Here is a 17,051-nt window from a genome sequence, read left to right as displayed (position 1 = left end):
AGACAACTGAGACTCAGGAGAGGTTCTCACTTGCTTAGAGTCACAAAAATTGTGACTTTTGTCAAAAACTTTGGATTCCAAAATACCTACTCTTCTTAAAGCTCCTTGATAAAATTTGGCTTATTCATGTATGCAGCTGGCAGTCGAAAGGGATTTTTGAGTTATGCAGTAACATCAGCTTTGTTTGGATTTTAAGTATCTTGATATTGTGGATATTAGAGTGAAGGAGATTTAGGAGGTAGAGAGATTCTGGAAGTCATTACTTCAGTGGTTCAAAAATGAGGATTGAGACTACAAGATTGATATTGTGTAGGGAGAGAGAAAACTGTTTTATTGGTGGAACCAATAGCTTCAAGTTCTAGTTTCAGTGACACGGATGAGGGAGAAAAGAAACCTTGGATACAGGTATCCAAGGTTGGACTGCATCTTTGCACGTGCTCCTCTAACTCCAAAGCTTCTACCTTGAGCTCCTGAGCAGATAGCAACACTGTTATTAAAATATGGAAGAGGAGGAACAGGTTTGGTGAAAAAATAAATTCAGTTTTGGTCCTGCTTATTTTAAGATGCCTGAGGATATTCAGATGGTCTGTCTCATGGGTAGTTAGAAATATAACTTAGAGGCTCCAGGGAGAGATCTGAGCTGGAGATAAAATTTTAGGAATCATCAGAGTATATGTAACTTGCTGCACAGGTTCTGAACTCAGATCTAGGGTTAAATCCTAACTCAGACATGATTTTCTTGTTTGTGAAATATAATACATCCAACCCAGGATCTTCATATGAGTTTGATGAAAAATGCATAGTACTTAATATTTATCATTAGCTAATATTAAATTACATTGCAGAATTACTTATGAAAAAACTCTACTATAAAAAGTAATTTTCTGTGGAATTCACTTAAATGCTTTATGAAATACATTAGAATGAAATACCGGTAAGGTATGGTTTGGTGCCCACAAAACAGCATGGAGCATCCATGCATCATGGTATCACCTGGCCAGCAGGACTTAAGAGTACCTTTAGTACCAGGAATGGAGTATATAGAGCCATTATCAGGGGGTTCCCAGTGGGCACTTTATCTCCAGGGCAGACACCCTGTTTTAGTCAATATTTAGCTGCTGTAACCAAAAGTCCTAACAAGAATTTTTTTTTTTAAAAGAGAGAATGAGAGAGGAGAGAGAGAGAGAGAATTTTTAATGTTTATTTTTTAGTTCTCGGCGGACACAACATCTTTGTTGGTATGTGGTGCTGAGGATCGAACCCGGGCCGCACGCATGCCAGGCGAGCGTGCTACCGCTTGAGCCACAGTCCATATTAGATAGTGGATTCCATTGCTCTGGGACAGAGGAGAGAAAGACCATGATGGTGGAGGGTTTGGCAGAGAAAAGCAGCTGGGAATATTACACCAGGAAGCAGAGAGCAAGCTCTGCTCATCAGAGACAAAATATGGACCCCAAAGGCACACCCCCAATAACTCATCTCCTCCAGTCACATCCTACCTGCCTACTTCCTGCCCAGTTAATCTCTGTCAGGGGGTTAATGCACTGATTAGGTTAATACTCTCAAAACCTCATCATTTCACCTCTGAACTTTTTTGTATTGTATCACACATGAGCTTTTGGGTGACATGTCTAAACCAGAACATACCCAGTTATAACCTACTCTTTTTCTTCCTTAAAATAAGCATTTTGGGGAAAGTATTATCTTCTTTTTTCATCTTATTTGTACTTAGATGTTAAATTCTACATAACTAAAAACATATTGACAGTTTAATATATGTTCTCCTACATCAATTTGTATATGGCTCTTTCTCAATGCTTAGTCTCTACTGTGGGCTGTGCTTACATTTGTACCTAATTATAGATTTACTTATGTATTGTAAAATGTCACTTTATAATCAAAGCTAGCAAGAGTATATAGATCCTGTAAGAACTATGATTGGTTCTCCTTGATGCTGGATTGTTATTCTGTTATAGTGGGATCTGTTTAGAACAGATGGGAAACTAAGAATAGATCTAAAAGAAAGTAAAGAAATGATGAGAAAAACAAGACCAGTAAGGAAAGTTAAAGAATCACCAAAGTTTATCTTCAGAAGGTCACTAAATTGACCCAATGTCAATCTAAAGAACATATTTGACTAGTATTTGTTTTGTTGTTCCTGAAGGCATACTGAACAAATCAGTTCTAATAAGTTATCATTCTTGAGGTAATTATATATTGTGATAAATTATATGCAAAGTTCATTACAATAGCTCCTTCCATTCCTGAATGTGTACTCCTTTGAATATGACTTTGCTGCTTTTCTCATCAAGAGGGAGGAGTCTCTCTCTCCAGTTTCCGAATCTCTGGCTGTCTTTTTACTCCTTTGATGAAGAGCATGAGATGGACATGATGTCATGTAACTGCCAAGCTCAGAGCCTCAAGAGGTCTTGCAGCTTCCACTCTACTGGCTTGGCTTGCTGCCACATGAGGAAGCCCAGGCTATTCTCCTTGAAGATGAAAGGCTACAAAGGGAGAGTTCCAGTCAACAGTCAACACCAGCTGCCAGCCATGACTGTACCCAGTCAAGCTACCAGATGACTCCAGCAGCTGCGTGACTCCAGACAAGGCTAGTCCAAATTACTGATCTAAGAATTGAGAGCACATTCAGAGGCTTTAAATCACTAATTATGGGTGGTTTGTTATGCAGCAATTACATATACACACACAGATATATATGCATGAATGTGTATTGAGGATAGTGTTCTCTCACCTTGAGAATAAGAGGCAATTACTTTTTAAACTTAAAGTAGACTTAGGGTTAATCATTTGGAACTAATTCTAGACTTTTAAGGATCAAAAAGTAATGCTATAATAATGTGTTAATGTAGGTTACTGCAGTGAAAAATGAACAAATAGGAAGGCAAGATTTTTCTGGGATGGTTTGTACACCTTCTCAGAGGCAGGGTGATAAGTCTAGATGATGTCCTAAGGCCCCTTAAACTCTAGAATCCGCGAAATTCAACTGAATTCTTATGATTGAGCAACCCAATTTCTACTTCATGAGCTTGGCACATAGTATTTTAATATATATTGCCTTTCACCATTGGCAGGCCCCACTGGTTTATCTTTCACATACAATGTAATCCCAAACAATCACTAATCATGGGTGATTTTTATGCAGCAATTATATACATACATATACATGTGTGTATACACACACAGATACATATACATGCATATGAAACAGGTATGGTTTAGTAAAAGTAACACAGTGAAGGAATACAGCATAATGGTTAAGTTAGCAGGTTCCAAAGCCAAGATGCTCCAGTTCAAATGCTGGCTTAACAGCCTATCAGCCTTGATAAATTATCTAATCTCTTTATATCAGTTTCCTCACCATAGAATGGAAGGATAACAAAAATGCATTGGATTTATAAAGTTAACTGAATTAAAACCAGAGCTTAAAACATATAAACTATTCAGTACACTTCAGATATTACTATTGTCATTACAGTAGAGTGCTAACTAGGTCCCGAACCCAGTTCTGTTACTGACTTTCAGCACATCAATATATTCTCTGGGTCTGTTTTCTCAGCTTTAAAATGAGGGTTACTTGATAAGTTCCATGATTTGTTTTCATCTTTTAAATTCTTTGAATCAGTGTTTAATATTTGTTTCACCCACAGGCACATTTCAATCTTGTCTCTAATTTTTAAGAGATTGTCCGAAAGTTATGTTAGCAAGCAATTCTGAGGACTTCTAGTAATGACCACTTTGAACTTTAATGTTATGTATGACACAGCATATATTTACATTAGGAAAAAAAACCTCCAAATCCAGTCAGCAAACATTTATAACTCTTACATATCTGACATAAAGTCTTTTCAGGTTTATGGGAATATTCATTTTCCAAGTCCAAACTCCCATAAATTAGAAAATATTCATTTTCTAATCTGTAACAATATCCTTTTGCAAAAGTAGGAAAAGATCTTCTGGAAATGATTATATGCCTCCACTTTTACCATTCAAATACTTCAAATATTAGTTTTGTTTCATTTCAGTTTTTATGGCATAGTGTCACTCATAATGTATATTTAGTTTTGTTCTTATGGTTGTGCTTTATTATTATTCTATACCATTTCACAGTACAGCCTAATTGACTTTTAACTTTTTTTTTTGCTCAAGGTTTTTTAATGTTTAATTAGAAATTTTGTAAAGTATACAAAAGCATAAAGAAAATAAGTCACATGTAATTCCACTGTTAAGGTGTCACATTTCAAAAAAATACTCATTTTTATAGCTAAGCATATTCTATTCAACTATTAGACAAAATGTTATAATGGCTGCATAAGACCATCACATAGAAATGACATAATTTATTGCAAATCACTTTATAATCTGTGACAGGTAATGGGTGATGCCTCTTGACCACGGGACAGATAAATATAGCATAAACACTACTTATGTGGCTGGTTAGTGTGTATCTAGATTATTTTTCTACTCCTTTCTGGTACCCCCATAATCAAACTGCTACAATTCTGAAAGAATTAAATGTTCCACCCGACATTTTTACAGCAGCAAATTCATCAATTTACAAGCTTTCTTTTGTATTTTGAAAACGTATTTTGGTATTTTTTTCCTTTCTTTTTCTTCCCAGACACACAGAGCCTGTATACTAAACTTTACTTTTTCAGGCTCCTGAAAACTGGCAGCTTAAGTTAGATAACTGCGAAGGTTTTAGTGATATTGGTAAGGGGGGTGATAAACTAGGCAGACGCTCTTTTTTCTCCTTAAAGTTTCCCGACAGTGGACACATATTTGCTCTAAGTTATCAAAGGCAAAAGTTTCCTTCTCAGAGTTGGGGAGGAGGCAGAGGGGCTTCCTTAGCTCCCCTGAAGCAGCCTTGGGTTTGCAGATTTGACAGACGATGGCGATCTTCGGAGATTTTCTGAGCAGGATTTGGGCACCACTGAAGAGGAGGGAAAGTGAGTACTACCCACGTGACCCAACTTCACTTTGTGATTTTAACAACAGAGCGCTCCAGGAATAAATACCGATCTACTGCTGATAGAGTTTTTCTCCCCTGATAACCTGATGAAGATCCCCTCCCTCCCAAGTTCCAGGACGCAGAGTTTCAAAACTGTTGGCTAGAGAAAAAAAACGCAAAGTTCTATTTTTGCCATTTATAGACGCACGAATAGCCTTTTTGGATCATCACCATCCACAGCTCACATTATCTGCCAACCCCTTTCCTAAAGTTTTCTTGTAGTGTTTTCCCAACCCTCTCGGGGTCGGTTCCTCTTAAAGAAGCTCGGCTAAAGCAACAGTTTGGCACAGCAGCCCAAACCCCAGCGCGGCGCGAACTGGCACCGCGGGCCTCACACCTCCCGGTGCGCGCAAAGCGGGACTTCGGCTCTGGGTCCGCCGGCGGGATGATGCGTACGCGCGCGCGCGCGCGCGCGCGAGATGCCAGGGCCGGACATCCCGGCCGCTGCCCCAGCGCCACCCGCACGGCCTCCTCCCGGCAGCCCGGTCCGGGCAGGAGGCGCGACACCTCCCCACAGGCGGGGGCGCCGACCGGGCGCATGCGCGCGGCGCTGCCGGGCGTGCCGGCCACACTCCCCCCACCCACTCCGTGAGCTTGTCACTTCCTGCCCTCGCCCCATCTCCGTCCGGGGTCAGTCAGTCGCTCTCCGTCGCTGCCGGAGAGTCTCTGCTTCCCCCTCCAGCCCGCTCCGCGGCGGTAGTTCGGACTCTCCGGGGAGGGGGAGACAGAGAAAAAGAGGGACTAACTTAATAAAGTTTCCTGAAACAACTGCTACCAGAAAGGCCCAAGGTGGGGGTAACCCCCGTCCTTCCCCGCCCCTCTCCAAAAGCCTGAGGGACCGTTGCAGGTGGAGCGGCGCTGAGGGGAGCCGGGCTGCGGCGGCAGCCGTTGCCCTGGCAAGGGGCGCTTCGGATCTTGCCCACTCGGGTTCCGGCTCCTTCGGTGGTGGCCGCGGCGCTGCTGCCAGGCGGTTCCTCCTGTCAACTGCCCGCGCCCGCGCGCCGCCAGTCCTTCGGCCCCACAGCGCGGAGGGACGCCGTGAGCCGCCGCCGCCTCCTCGGCCAGCGGAGGGACGTGGTGAGCTGTGGCGCTTCCGCGTCAGCGCCGGCGGGGACTCTTTGGGAGCGCGTCGGCCCGAACCCCGCTTCCCCTTGGCGTGGTCCGCGGCGACTGCTCCAGGTGGGGCCCGCAGCCGCCTCCCCGCCAGGCTGTCCCCGCAGCCGCCCGGCCTCCCTACCTTCTTTCCGCCTGGCCGCCGGCCCGCCCCAGGAGTTAAGTAAGTTGGGCGCACTTGGTTTGGGCACCGGGGCTGCGCCAGGGAGACCCCAATGCACGTGCGTGGCGGGAGGGGGCGGCGTGGACCGGCCTTCGGCGGGAGTCGTACCTTGGCAGCCTAGGAGCCCGGCAGCCTAGGAGCCCGGCAAGGTCCGCCGCGCCCCGCGCCACCCTCTCCGCGCGCGCCCGCCCGCCTGCCTAGGACTGCGAGGCCGCTGCCGCCCGCGCAGCCGGCCAGGCCTTCTCCTTGCGCCGCGCTGCGCGCGCGAGGCTGCGTTTCCGGGTAGGGTGATGAACCTGTGCCGATACTTCGGGCTGGAAACTAGTTCGTTTGTCGGTCCGCTTCCTTTTCGAGAAGAAGGTGTGGGTCATTGGAGGGCAAGCTGTGATGGGAACATATCTGGAAGTGCAGTCAGAGCCCCCAGGAAGTTCAGAGTGAGTGACGGGTTTGTGTCTCTTTCTACAGCCCAGCCGCAATGAAGAGCTTCTTGCAGTGAAAGGAAAGTAGGTCGCACCCACCGAAAATGCCTTTGAGGGACAAATACTGTCAAACTGACCACCATCATCACGGATGCTGTGAACCAGGTATGTCCCTTTTTTTCCCCCAATGACTTTGACCTCCATCAGAGTCACTTTGCCTTTTGGTTCCTTCTGGTTTTCTTTGCCTATTGCCCAAGAAATCATTCTTAAGTAAAATAGGCTATAAGTTTCCCCAGCAAAAAAAAAAAAAAAAAAAAAAAAAAAAAAAGTTATGAAGCTAAAAGCTTGTACAAACAAGAGGTCACCCCTGCTTGATCTCTTAAAGAAAGTACTGCAAGTGTCACCTTCAATCATTTCCACAAGATCAATCACTCAGTTCTTTTTCTGCTCTTTGAAGGCAGTCTGCAGTCAGCAGAGTACCCCTGTGCTCTGAGTGTTTAAAACTGAAGAGATAGGAAAAGATAGTAGTAGAATACTAGCATGTATCTTTGTGAAAATTGTCTCATTTAAACTTAAATGCATTCTCATGCATTTTGATTAAAGAATAGTCAAAAAATGAGTGTAGTTGGGTTAAAGATGGTTGAACTTGCTGAGAGAATCAGGTTTTGTTAGGACAAAACTATTAGTTTAATTTATGAAATGAAAGGTTTTTGGAGTCTTGTGAAGATTTAACAAACTTTAATTTGATAGATGTGGTATAAAAACCATTGTCAGTTCTTCTAGTTAGAACTTTGATGTGCTTTGTGACATTTAGAGGTGCAGCTTAAAAGGAAATCAAGTATATACTGTCACTAAACCAAATAAAGATGACTCTTCTAGTTCAAAGGCAGGTGTTATCATTTTGAACTTAGAAGTTACTAGATTTTTTTTTAACTTTTGTTTGCTTTTTTTTATTGGAGTAATTGCACTTATGTACTGAGTGTCATCACAATAAATTCATTTTTAACTAATTTCCTGATGGGGAAAAACAGCAATGCTAAAGGGAAAGAGCTTCCATTTCCAAAAAATTGACTACACATGAGAATAAAATTTGTACTGTGGCCTTATGTCTACTTCACTTTGTTGAGATCAGTAATAATTCACCTGTTAGAATAAAGTAGTCAATCCCATGATGTGATCCAGTTTCTGTTCAACTGTCCCTGACCTAACTTTCCATACCCTTTCACACTGCATGTTTTTTGTATTTGAGGCTACATTGCTTATGTTTTATGGAGTTGAATGGTGTTTGCTAGTTTTAAAGTTTAGAATGTGAATGCCTTTTATACTATATTCCACTGACCTTGTATTCTAGTTTGTTTCTGAGAACACTTAAGTTCATTTGAGTTAAATTAATGAAATTATCTTATTTAGGAAGAAGTGTTTGCATGTTCAGTAGACCTTTATTTTTATTTACCTACCTTAATTAAATAAAGATAATTAAATAAATTATCTTTATCTGAGAATCAAACCCAGTGCCTCACACATGATAGGCAAGTACTCTACCACTGAGCTATACCCCAGCCTGGTGTTTGCTCATTTATTTTTTTAACCAGTTATTGTTGAACACCTATTAGGTGTCAGGTGCTTTCCAGTGCAATGAGGGTATAAATGGTGAATAAGACATAAGGTCTTTCCTTCATAAATTTTTTTTTCTAGTACTGGGGATTGAAGCCAGGCCCTTGCATGCCAGAACTCTATCACTGAATCATATCCCAGACCTTTTTATTTTATTTTGAGACAGGATCTCAGTATGTTTTTTGCCCAGACTGGCTCGAACTTGTGATTGTCCTGCCTCAGCCTACTGAGAGCTGGGATTATGGGCATATGCCACTGCTGGGCTCATAGAACTTTTGTGTCGAAAGAGATGGATGTAAATAAGATAATTTGTTAACATGCTTTACTTAATATATTCTAGTAATTGATGTTTACTAGAGAATTTTAATTATAAAAAATTTTTAAATGTTTTTTAAACATAAAAATGTTTTCTGAAATAGAACTTTTTAATGTATACTGAACTATTTTTGCTTTTTTGTCTTCTGTTGACAGGAAATTAGAAAAATTGCACTACTTTAAAATTTTAGTTTTCTTTTACCAGAAACTTTTCCGTGTAGGTTAATACTCAGACTTATGAGATTAAAAGTAGTTATTATTTCTTTGCTTTCTTAGCTAGAATCAAATACTTTTTGAGGATTTACTTCAATGGAAAGCTAGAAGTTTGTTTACTTAACAGAGTAGTTCATTATTATTTTTTTTCAGGGGAAAGTGTTTGCTAAATGGGAGGATGTTTCCAGGATTGAAAGAAATGTGTTATGGTGTGATAATGTTTAAAAGGATGTCCTCAGTTGGAGGAAAGTAGATGACATGATGTTTGAGAAATTCTTTAATTGGCTCTCTTGAGCAGTCTGTCCTCATTTGGATTATGAATACTGGGTAACTCCTCAGATGAGAGCAGTATTCCGGTGATCATTGTGCCTTGATGGGATGGGTCAATTTATAGTGAAGAGTGAGTGGTATTATAAGCCTGTCAGTGTATGTGAAATATTTTCTTAGTTATGTTTTAAGAATTTTTTAAAATAGAAATTTAAAACCTTCAAAATAGGATGTTTTAAGGAGTCTGATGTAATAATTAACACAACTCCATCAATTATCAATACCCAGACAATCTCTTTTCTTCTATATTCATAATTCCTTTCTCTACCTTCCAACTACTTCCCCAAACCCTATTATTTGTAAGCAAATCCCAGACATCATAATTAGAATGATCTTTAAGGAACATTTTAATACAGAAGGCAAAAATGGATGCTATATTCTGGGGAGTTTGTTCTTGGCAAGCTGTCTGAAAAGATGGCTCTGAGAGTTTGTTTTTTGGTTGGAGGCAGTTTTTTTCTTTTTTCTTTTTTTTCTTTTGTTTAAATGGTCATAACACGGATGGGCCTGATCATGGGAAGAATGATAGGACATTTAAGAGGAGATTTATAGAGTATTAATCTATAAAGTTTTCTAGAGTTGAGAGTGTTTTTTCAAATGAAGAAAGAATTGTTCTTTATAGTGGGAGCTCTACAGATATGGATACATTCAGGCAGAGCTAGGTTAACCCTAGCTTACTTTTAAATGTTGTCTAAGGATTGAATATGTGTTCTGGTGGTATCAGTGATCTGAGGGAGATGGGTAGGAAACTTTGTTCTAGCTTTAAAATTAGGTATTGTCATGTGGAACTGGGAGTTGGTGTACTATAGGTGATTTTCTGGAGCATGTACCTGAATGAGGAAAGGGGGCTGCAGGGTGAAGTCTCTTGTCATCACCACTCCCCCTCTAATATCCCTACCTTATTTATTTTTTCATTCTCTAATATTAGATTTCTTGAATCCTATAGAGCAGACCTAGAACTGATTTTTTCTTTACATTGGAAGGGGTTTCACCCTTTCTTTTGTAGTTAATTATTCTATTTTATAAACAGTTATAAATTGCTATGATGAACAGACACTGAAAAGAGAACCACTGAATTCAAATAAACAGTATTATCAATCTGCTAATAGACTGTCTAAGAGATTGACTTCTACTTGGATTTTGTAAAAAGACTTTTCAGTTTTTGGTGTCAGGCAAGCTGTTGATTTGTACATCATGAAGATAATAGAATGTTTATTGAGCACTTACTATAATCCAGCAGTTTTCTTGCACTAGCTTATTTAATTTTGACACAATCCTATGATTTAGATGCTTTTATTGTCCCCATTTTAGAGAAGTGAAAGAATTCAGAGAGTTTATTTGTTCCAGTTATATCTAATAAATAGAATGAAAATGAAAATGCAAGCAGTCCAGATGTGTAGTATTAGGTTCTTTATCATTGCAGTTTTGCCAGTGTCATATGTTCTCAAAATGAGTTACGTGTGTATATATTTTTAGTTCACTTAAAACACTCCTAAAGTTTCTCTTAAAATTGGGAAAATTTTGCTTAATGAAATGACTTGGTCCTGCAACCATAGTTCCTTCTGTCTGTGTACACTGAGCACTTGATTTGATGCATCTAAAGCTGCTTCTATATGCATAGCACAGCAGGCATCAGTCCCTTTGTCAAAAGCTAATTGCTTATCCAAGCCAAAGCCCTGAAGCAGTGGCAGCATAAATTATTGAAGTTATCCTTTTTATTTTCCCATACCAAGCAATGATCTTGGGTTATGGTGGTAATACTTGAGTAGAACACTTTACCATGTTTTAAAAAGAGATAATTAAAATGGCTCACCTTTCTCTACCACAGCCTCTCTCTTTGTTTGATAACTGATGGAAAAAGTCAGTTTTCCTTTTCAGCTACCTTGATTGATATTACCATGAGTAATTATATATTTATACTACTAATCCAAGAATCTTAGAAAGTACAGGTAATATATAAAAATGAGAATTTTTATCTTAAAATGGAAAAATTATATAAAAATTTTGTTGCTTCTAAAATGTATACTTCTAAAAGCCCAAGCTCTGAAGTAATAGTGATGTGTGAGACAGAAAGGGAACACCATTCCTATAAGCCAACACTGACAGGAGTTTTGCTAAATTTTGTTTTTCTATTTATATTAGCTTCTATATACATACAAATATATATTGAACTTATGTTTTTCTGTATATTTAAATGTTTTAATGTAAGTGGGGTCATAGTCTATGTCATTTTTGTTGCTTAATAATTATTGATGTCCTTTGATGTCAGTACATGTAGATTAAGCTCATGCTTTCAATAGTTGTGAGAGATTCTGTTGTATGAATGTTTCATAGTTTCATCTGGTGCCTATTGAGAGACTTTTTAAAAAGTTGCTTGAAATTTCTCTTTATTTTATACAGTGTTGTAGAGTACTTCAGGTGAAAAACTTTCTTGTAAATCCATCATTGTGCACTTGTTCAGTTACTTCTTAGAAGGTTTTTAGTTTGCTCTTATAATTGTCCAGAGAGATATACCAGATTATACAAAGGCTTTTGGAATGGCTAATTGGGTGTAGCTAGCCTTATAATTTTTACTAAACGTAGTGACTCTTTTTTAATGGGAATAAAAAGGCAAATGTATAGCATGTGTACTAAATGATCCTGAAATAGTAAGAAACGTAATTTAAACCTAATGTTATTATTTGCTTTTTCTGTTCATTGTTTCATTTTGCCTTACAAAGATGATGGTGAATTATATATGTGTATATATATAAAAATATATGCAAATGTGATTTTCATTAACTTAATTGTAGCAAAACCATTGTTTTACTTTAATAGTAAATCACTTAAATAACCCTTTTTTTGTGGGGGTTGGGGTGGGTGTTTGTCTTCCATGTAGTTTATATCCTGGAACCTGGAGATCCTCCTTTGTTACAGCAACCACTACAGACATCCAAATCTGGTATTCAGCAAATAATTGAATGCTTTCGATCAGGTATGAATGTTTTAGGATGTATTTTTCAGTCTTTACACAGTAGTTAAAAACTATCTAGAAATCTTAGACATAATTTAAAACAATTAAGATATATATATATATATATTAGTTTTTAAATAGAATATTTTAAATGTTAAAACAAATGAATAAATATTGACTTGATATAGAAAATGTTTTTCAATACTACATACCATATATTAATTTTCAAATAGATTTGTTTAAAGAAATGTATTATGTGGCGTATTTGCTGGTAAAAATGCTTCCTTTTAAAAATCCATTGTTATCTTTTGTCATGTTTATAAATTTGCAAAAGGCATTAAATTTTTTTGGGTCTTCAAAAGCTTTGGTATAGTAGATTACTCTGAATGTCTGAGATATCAATTTATTCTAGATTAATTACCTTATCATCTCTGTTTATGTGACTTACCTCCTACCAAATTCTGGAGTTTCTGTATTTTCAATATCTTTAATAGAGCACAGGATAGGGGAAAAAAAGACATTCCAGTTTCCATTAGATTATTATAAGAACTAGCTGTAAAATATATTTTTACAGTTGCAATTCAGTGCTTTAGAATAGATGTTACTACATATAAATGATTAAGAATGATTAGCACCCTTGTGATGTCAGTAATGTCCTAGGTTGTTGTGATTCTTATAATCCCCTTGTCAACGTTTTTATAAATTTGGTTTCTCTGACATTACAGACTGTTCAGTCAAACAAGAACAAGCAAATAGACACAACTGATGGGCAACTAACTAGTGGACACTTAAAGGTTTAGAATATCTTGTCATCATTTTATTTATTTATTTTTCTTGACATCATTTTAAAGCTTACTATCTTCCTAAAACAATTCTGAAATTGAAAGTAACAGATAATTTATGTGTAATTATTGATGAGAATTTTTTGAGGTGCTTGTTTTTATAATGTAAAGGGGAAACACATATATTTGTTTTACTTGAGGATTCTAAGAAATAGGTTATCCCTTAATCAAATGAAATTGTTTTCTCTGACTTTCTAAGACACATTTCTTTTTCATCTATAGTCCCTATGATTTTTGCCTTTTTGCATTCTGTATCCACAAATTTTTGCTGAATTAAATGTTAGATGGTGTTATAACCTTTTTCAAAAATTTTTTTAAACTTTTGATTATTGTCCTTGGTTATCAAATAAATTACAAGTCATATTCTGCTATAATAAATACAGTATGTTTAATAAATAAATTTTTGTACGATATTTATATCTGCATAACAGAATAATGATTTATTTTTGCTAATTTTAAACAAATATAAAAGTTCTTTTTGTTCTTTCTCATACCATGGAAATGAGATTAATAACTTTTCCTATTTAGTAATATTTCTTGCCAAAGGTTTTTTCTTTTGGAATATTTATTATTAAAGGTTATTTTATACTGCTTTAGCTTATTGTAGTGTTATTTGAGAAGTTAGACTAGATTAACTCATAAATGCTTTATCTTGTTTAAAAAAGCCTTTTCAACCATATTCTGTACTTAATCCATGTGTTTTTAATCTTAGAAGATAAATAAAGGTGAAATTGTTTTTTCATTGTACTCTGGTTATACCTATTTTCTTTTTGCCAACACTTTACTATGCAAGCTAAATATCAGGGACTAAAATGGTGTCATTCCAAAGCCATTTATGTTTATCTTTTGAAATGTGTTCTTTAAAAGAAATGCCCCCTGCAAATTTTCCTTTTATTTTTTATGTAGGCAAATTCTGAAAATATTATAATTTTAAATCTATAAATAACCAATAGTTTAATTTATAGGTAATGCTTAAAGATAAAGGTAGAAATGCACTAAATGGCACAGAGAAACTAATTTGGGATTTAAAAAGGATTATTTCTTTATTGTGTCCCATAACTAAGCAATTTTAATTTCCTTAAGGTAGTAAACTCTTGCATATCTGGATAACCTAAATTCTATTAAAGTACTTCTTATTTAGTACGAAGATTTTAAGTCAAGCCTGACTAAAACCTTAAAGTTTGGGCCACATGACTTAGGGACTAAAATCCCTCCCAATCTTAGGAGTGTCAGTTCCTCCCTGTCCCAATCTACTTCCAAGCACATCCTCAGTGACCCATCTCTTTCTAGGCTCTTTCCATTATAACTAGGTTATACACATTGCATTTAAACAACTTTTCTGGTGTTGCTATATATCTTATGCAGATATTTGAAGATAGAACTTGCAAGTCCATGTTTTTGTTCTTGTTAACCTTCAGAGGCCAAGTCAGGTTGGGCAGTAATAATGTGTTAGGATAGCTACCTTTGTCTTTAAGCTCATTCAGTTATCTTTGAGTGTCTCAACTTCTGCTTACACTGGTCTGTCCATAAGCTGGTATTAATTCCTACTTAAGCTAGAAGTTCATAAAAGGTTTCTGTCTGGGGAGGGTGTTGACTCATTTTTAAGGTCCACCAAGCCCATATGTATTATACCATTTGACCAGTCTTAACCTTTTCTCTTTGCCTTAGTCTTTAGTTTTTGTTTTGGACTCTTTCCCTGGCTTTAAATTAGAAATTCTTCTTCATCCCTGATATAATTTTATTTGATTTGTAAATTAAATAGATATTTCTTTTGGAATAAGTATTATGTGCCTATAGGTGGGAGGAAAAAGGATATAGAGCAAAAAGTAAGTTTCTTTACTATTCTATCCCCCAGTTCCTCTTTGCTCAAGCAACTACTGCTACATGGTTTATATGTCTTCTGCCAGGGACCTTTTATACACATACAAGCACACATCCCTCATTTTTCTTCCCAGTACAAATGGTAGCAGACTGCACACTCTTGTGTACCTTTGCTTTATTGACAGTAGATGTAGCTGTTTTTTGACATTAGTCCAGAGATAGATGCCTCATATTTTTAAAAGGTGGCCTATTTTGTCATTACAGATTCTGTACACTGAAATCCCTGATGGTTGTCTGACTTGAAATGTGTTGTTTGCTTTAACTCTTTGTTTTATGGACTTTTGCCTTAGTTTTTCTAGGATCACATCTGTGATTTGGTGTCTTCAAGTTTCTGCCCTTTCTGTAAATACTTTTAGTTTATTTTTCTCACTCTTTGACTTCTCTCAAAACAAAAACAAAAATTTAAGTAACAAATAAAAGGTTTACTACTTTTAGATACTTACTTATATCTTTTAGGTATTTATTAAATTGTTATAAGTAAATTTAGTATTCTTAATTTCTTATTTGATAGAGGTGAAAGAGCTATGGGATGTCTTAAGATTAGAGGTAGAAAAATGGGAAGAAAAGAAAGGGATTCATTTTGGTCTTTAATATGAAGTCGACATCTTCTATTTAAATTCTTGAGATGTTTAATATTGAAAAGAGAAATAATATAGAACATTATAGAAAAAAGATTATACAGTATTATAGAATGTACTAGACTACAATGTGCAATGAACTGCCTCCTGGAACTCTACCTTTTTTGATACTTAGGAATAAATTGTAACTTTCATAGTATGGTAGTGAAAAGTAAGAATTAACATTGTGTGATACTTGCTAGGTGCCACTGTTGTTGTCTAAGTGTCATGTCTGTTATTTAGATTTTTAGTGTGAAGAGAGAGGTTTTCCTCGGTTTAGTCATTTAACTTCTTTGAAGTGTTTTATTTTTATTTTTATTCTTCTGCTTAAAGCCATTTTAATTGCACTTAGTATAAGCTGTGACTGAATAATAATGCCTCAGTCCTGACTCTATACAGAAAAACTTGGGATGGAAATATGGTTTAGGAGAGTGCCATGTTCTATAACATGCGTTTTGACTGTTATATAGCAATTGTAATAAATTTAAAATGGGACTAGCTATTTTTCTGGTTTAGTAAGAAAAAAAATATAGATTATTGTTCTGATAGTCATCTTCAGAGCATGTCTTTTGGGTCTTTGTTTCTAGGAAAGCAGCCATTTATATTAGTCTGTGAATTTCTCAGGGACAGACCGTCTTCATGTTGATATTTCTGGTGAATATCATTGTATCTGATATACTTATATATATACCTATATACATATATTTATAATATAAGTATTTGTTAGATTAAACTATAAGATTCATCAAGTAGATACTGTCCTAAAATAATTTATACTCTACTATAAATTTATTGTGTTATGGAAGTGGTATCTTCTAAGATAATCTTAAAACCTAAGGCAAGAAAGAGAACAGTATGGGAAAAGAAATAATTTGGAGGAATGCAGCTTGGCTGTTTATGTTCTAGGATCAAGAGAAATGGAAAACTTTTTTGTTGCTGTCTATATGACTATGTCTGTTGTTGTTGCAGGTGTCAGGGAGTTTTGGCTATTGTCAGAGGTATAGTTGGTTGGCTATGAGTAATTGTGAGAAAAGCAATCAGAAAATGGTAACTGATTGTGACTAAAGTCATTATTCCTACCTTGGAATAGCATAACACTTTAATGGTGATTGAAACTAACTTAGGAAAAAAAATTTATTGTCTATATTAAGGGAATAAGACACATCTTATTTTTCACATTTGTAAAATGTGTAAGATATCATCTTTAAGCCCCCGCCCTTTGATACCTCAATGAATTTCACAGATTTAAAAAAGAAGGTATTCCTAAATAGAGTTCTCCATTGTCATTTGACAATGCCAATCAGACATTATTATCCTGAGGACTGGGAATACAGTGGTGAGGATCAAAGTTGCCTTCTGTGTTCTTCTAGAACTTCTAGTTTAATGGGAATACCTAAAAGTGATTAATTACAAGATGGTGGGATAAGTTTATATAGATATATAAGTTGCTATAGGAGTACAGATGAATGATTATTAACAAAAACAGAGGGGTCAGAGAAGACTTCCTGAAGGAAATAACATTTGACCTGGGATCCAAAGGATTACTGGAAATGAACCGGACTAGAGAA

At 36.8% G+C, this 17,051-nt stretch overlaps 1 protein-coding gene across 3 annotated transcripts in view; it reads left to right on the top strand.

Annotated features, from left to right (window-relative positions):
• The first annotated feature begins 5,683 nt into the window (after positions 1-5,683).
• Positions 5,684-17,051, top strand: part of Znf800 (zinc finger protein 800) — a 44,048-nt gene continuing 32,680 nt past the window's right edge. For all 3 annotated transcript variants that reach the window (XM_077796711.1, XM_026414804.2, XM_077796712.1), the window contains exons 1-3: positions 5,684-6,305; positions 6,771-6,889; positions 12,069-12,164. In XM_077796711.1, the coding sequence (XP_077652837.1) occupies positions 6,829-6,889; positions 12,069-12,164 (157 nt within the window). In that variant the 5' untranslated portion in view covers positions 5,684-6,305; positions 6,771-6,828. The remainder of the gene's footprint in view (positions 6,306-6,770; positions 6,890-12,068; positions 12,165-17,051) is intronic.

The sequence above is a fragment of the Urocitellus parryii genome, chromosome 3 (assembly GCF_045843805.1).
Source record: "Urocitellus parryii isolate mUroPar1 chromosome 3, mUroPar1.hap1, whole genome shotgun sequence".
Taxonomy (NCBI): Eukaryota; Metazoa; Chordata; class Mammalia; order Rodentia; family Sciuridae; genus Urocitellus; species Urocitellus parryii.
This window is presented reverse-complemented; position numbering and strand designations above follow the sequence as displayed.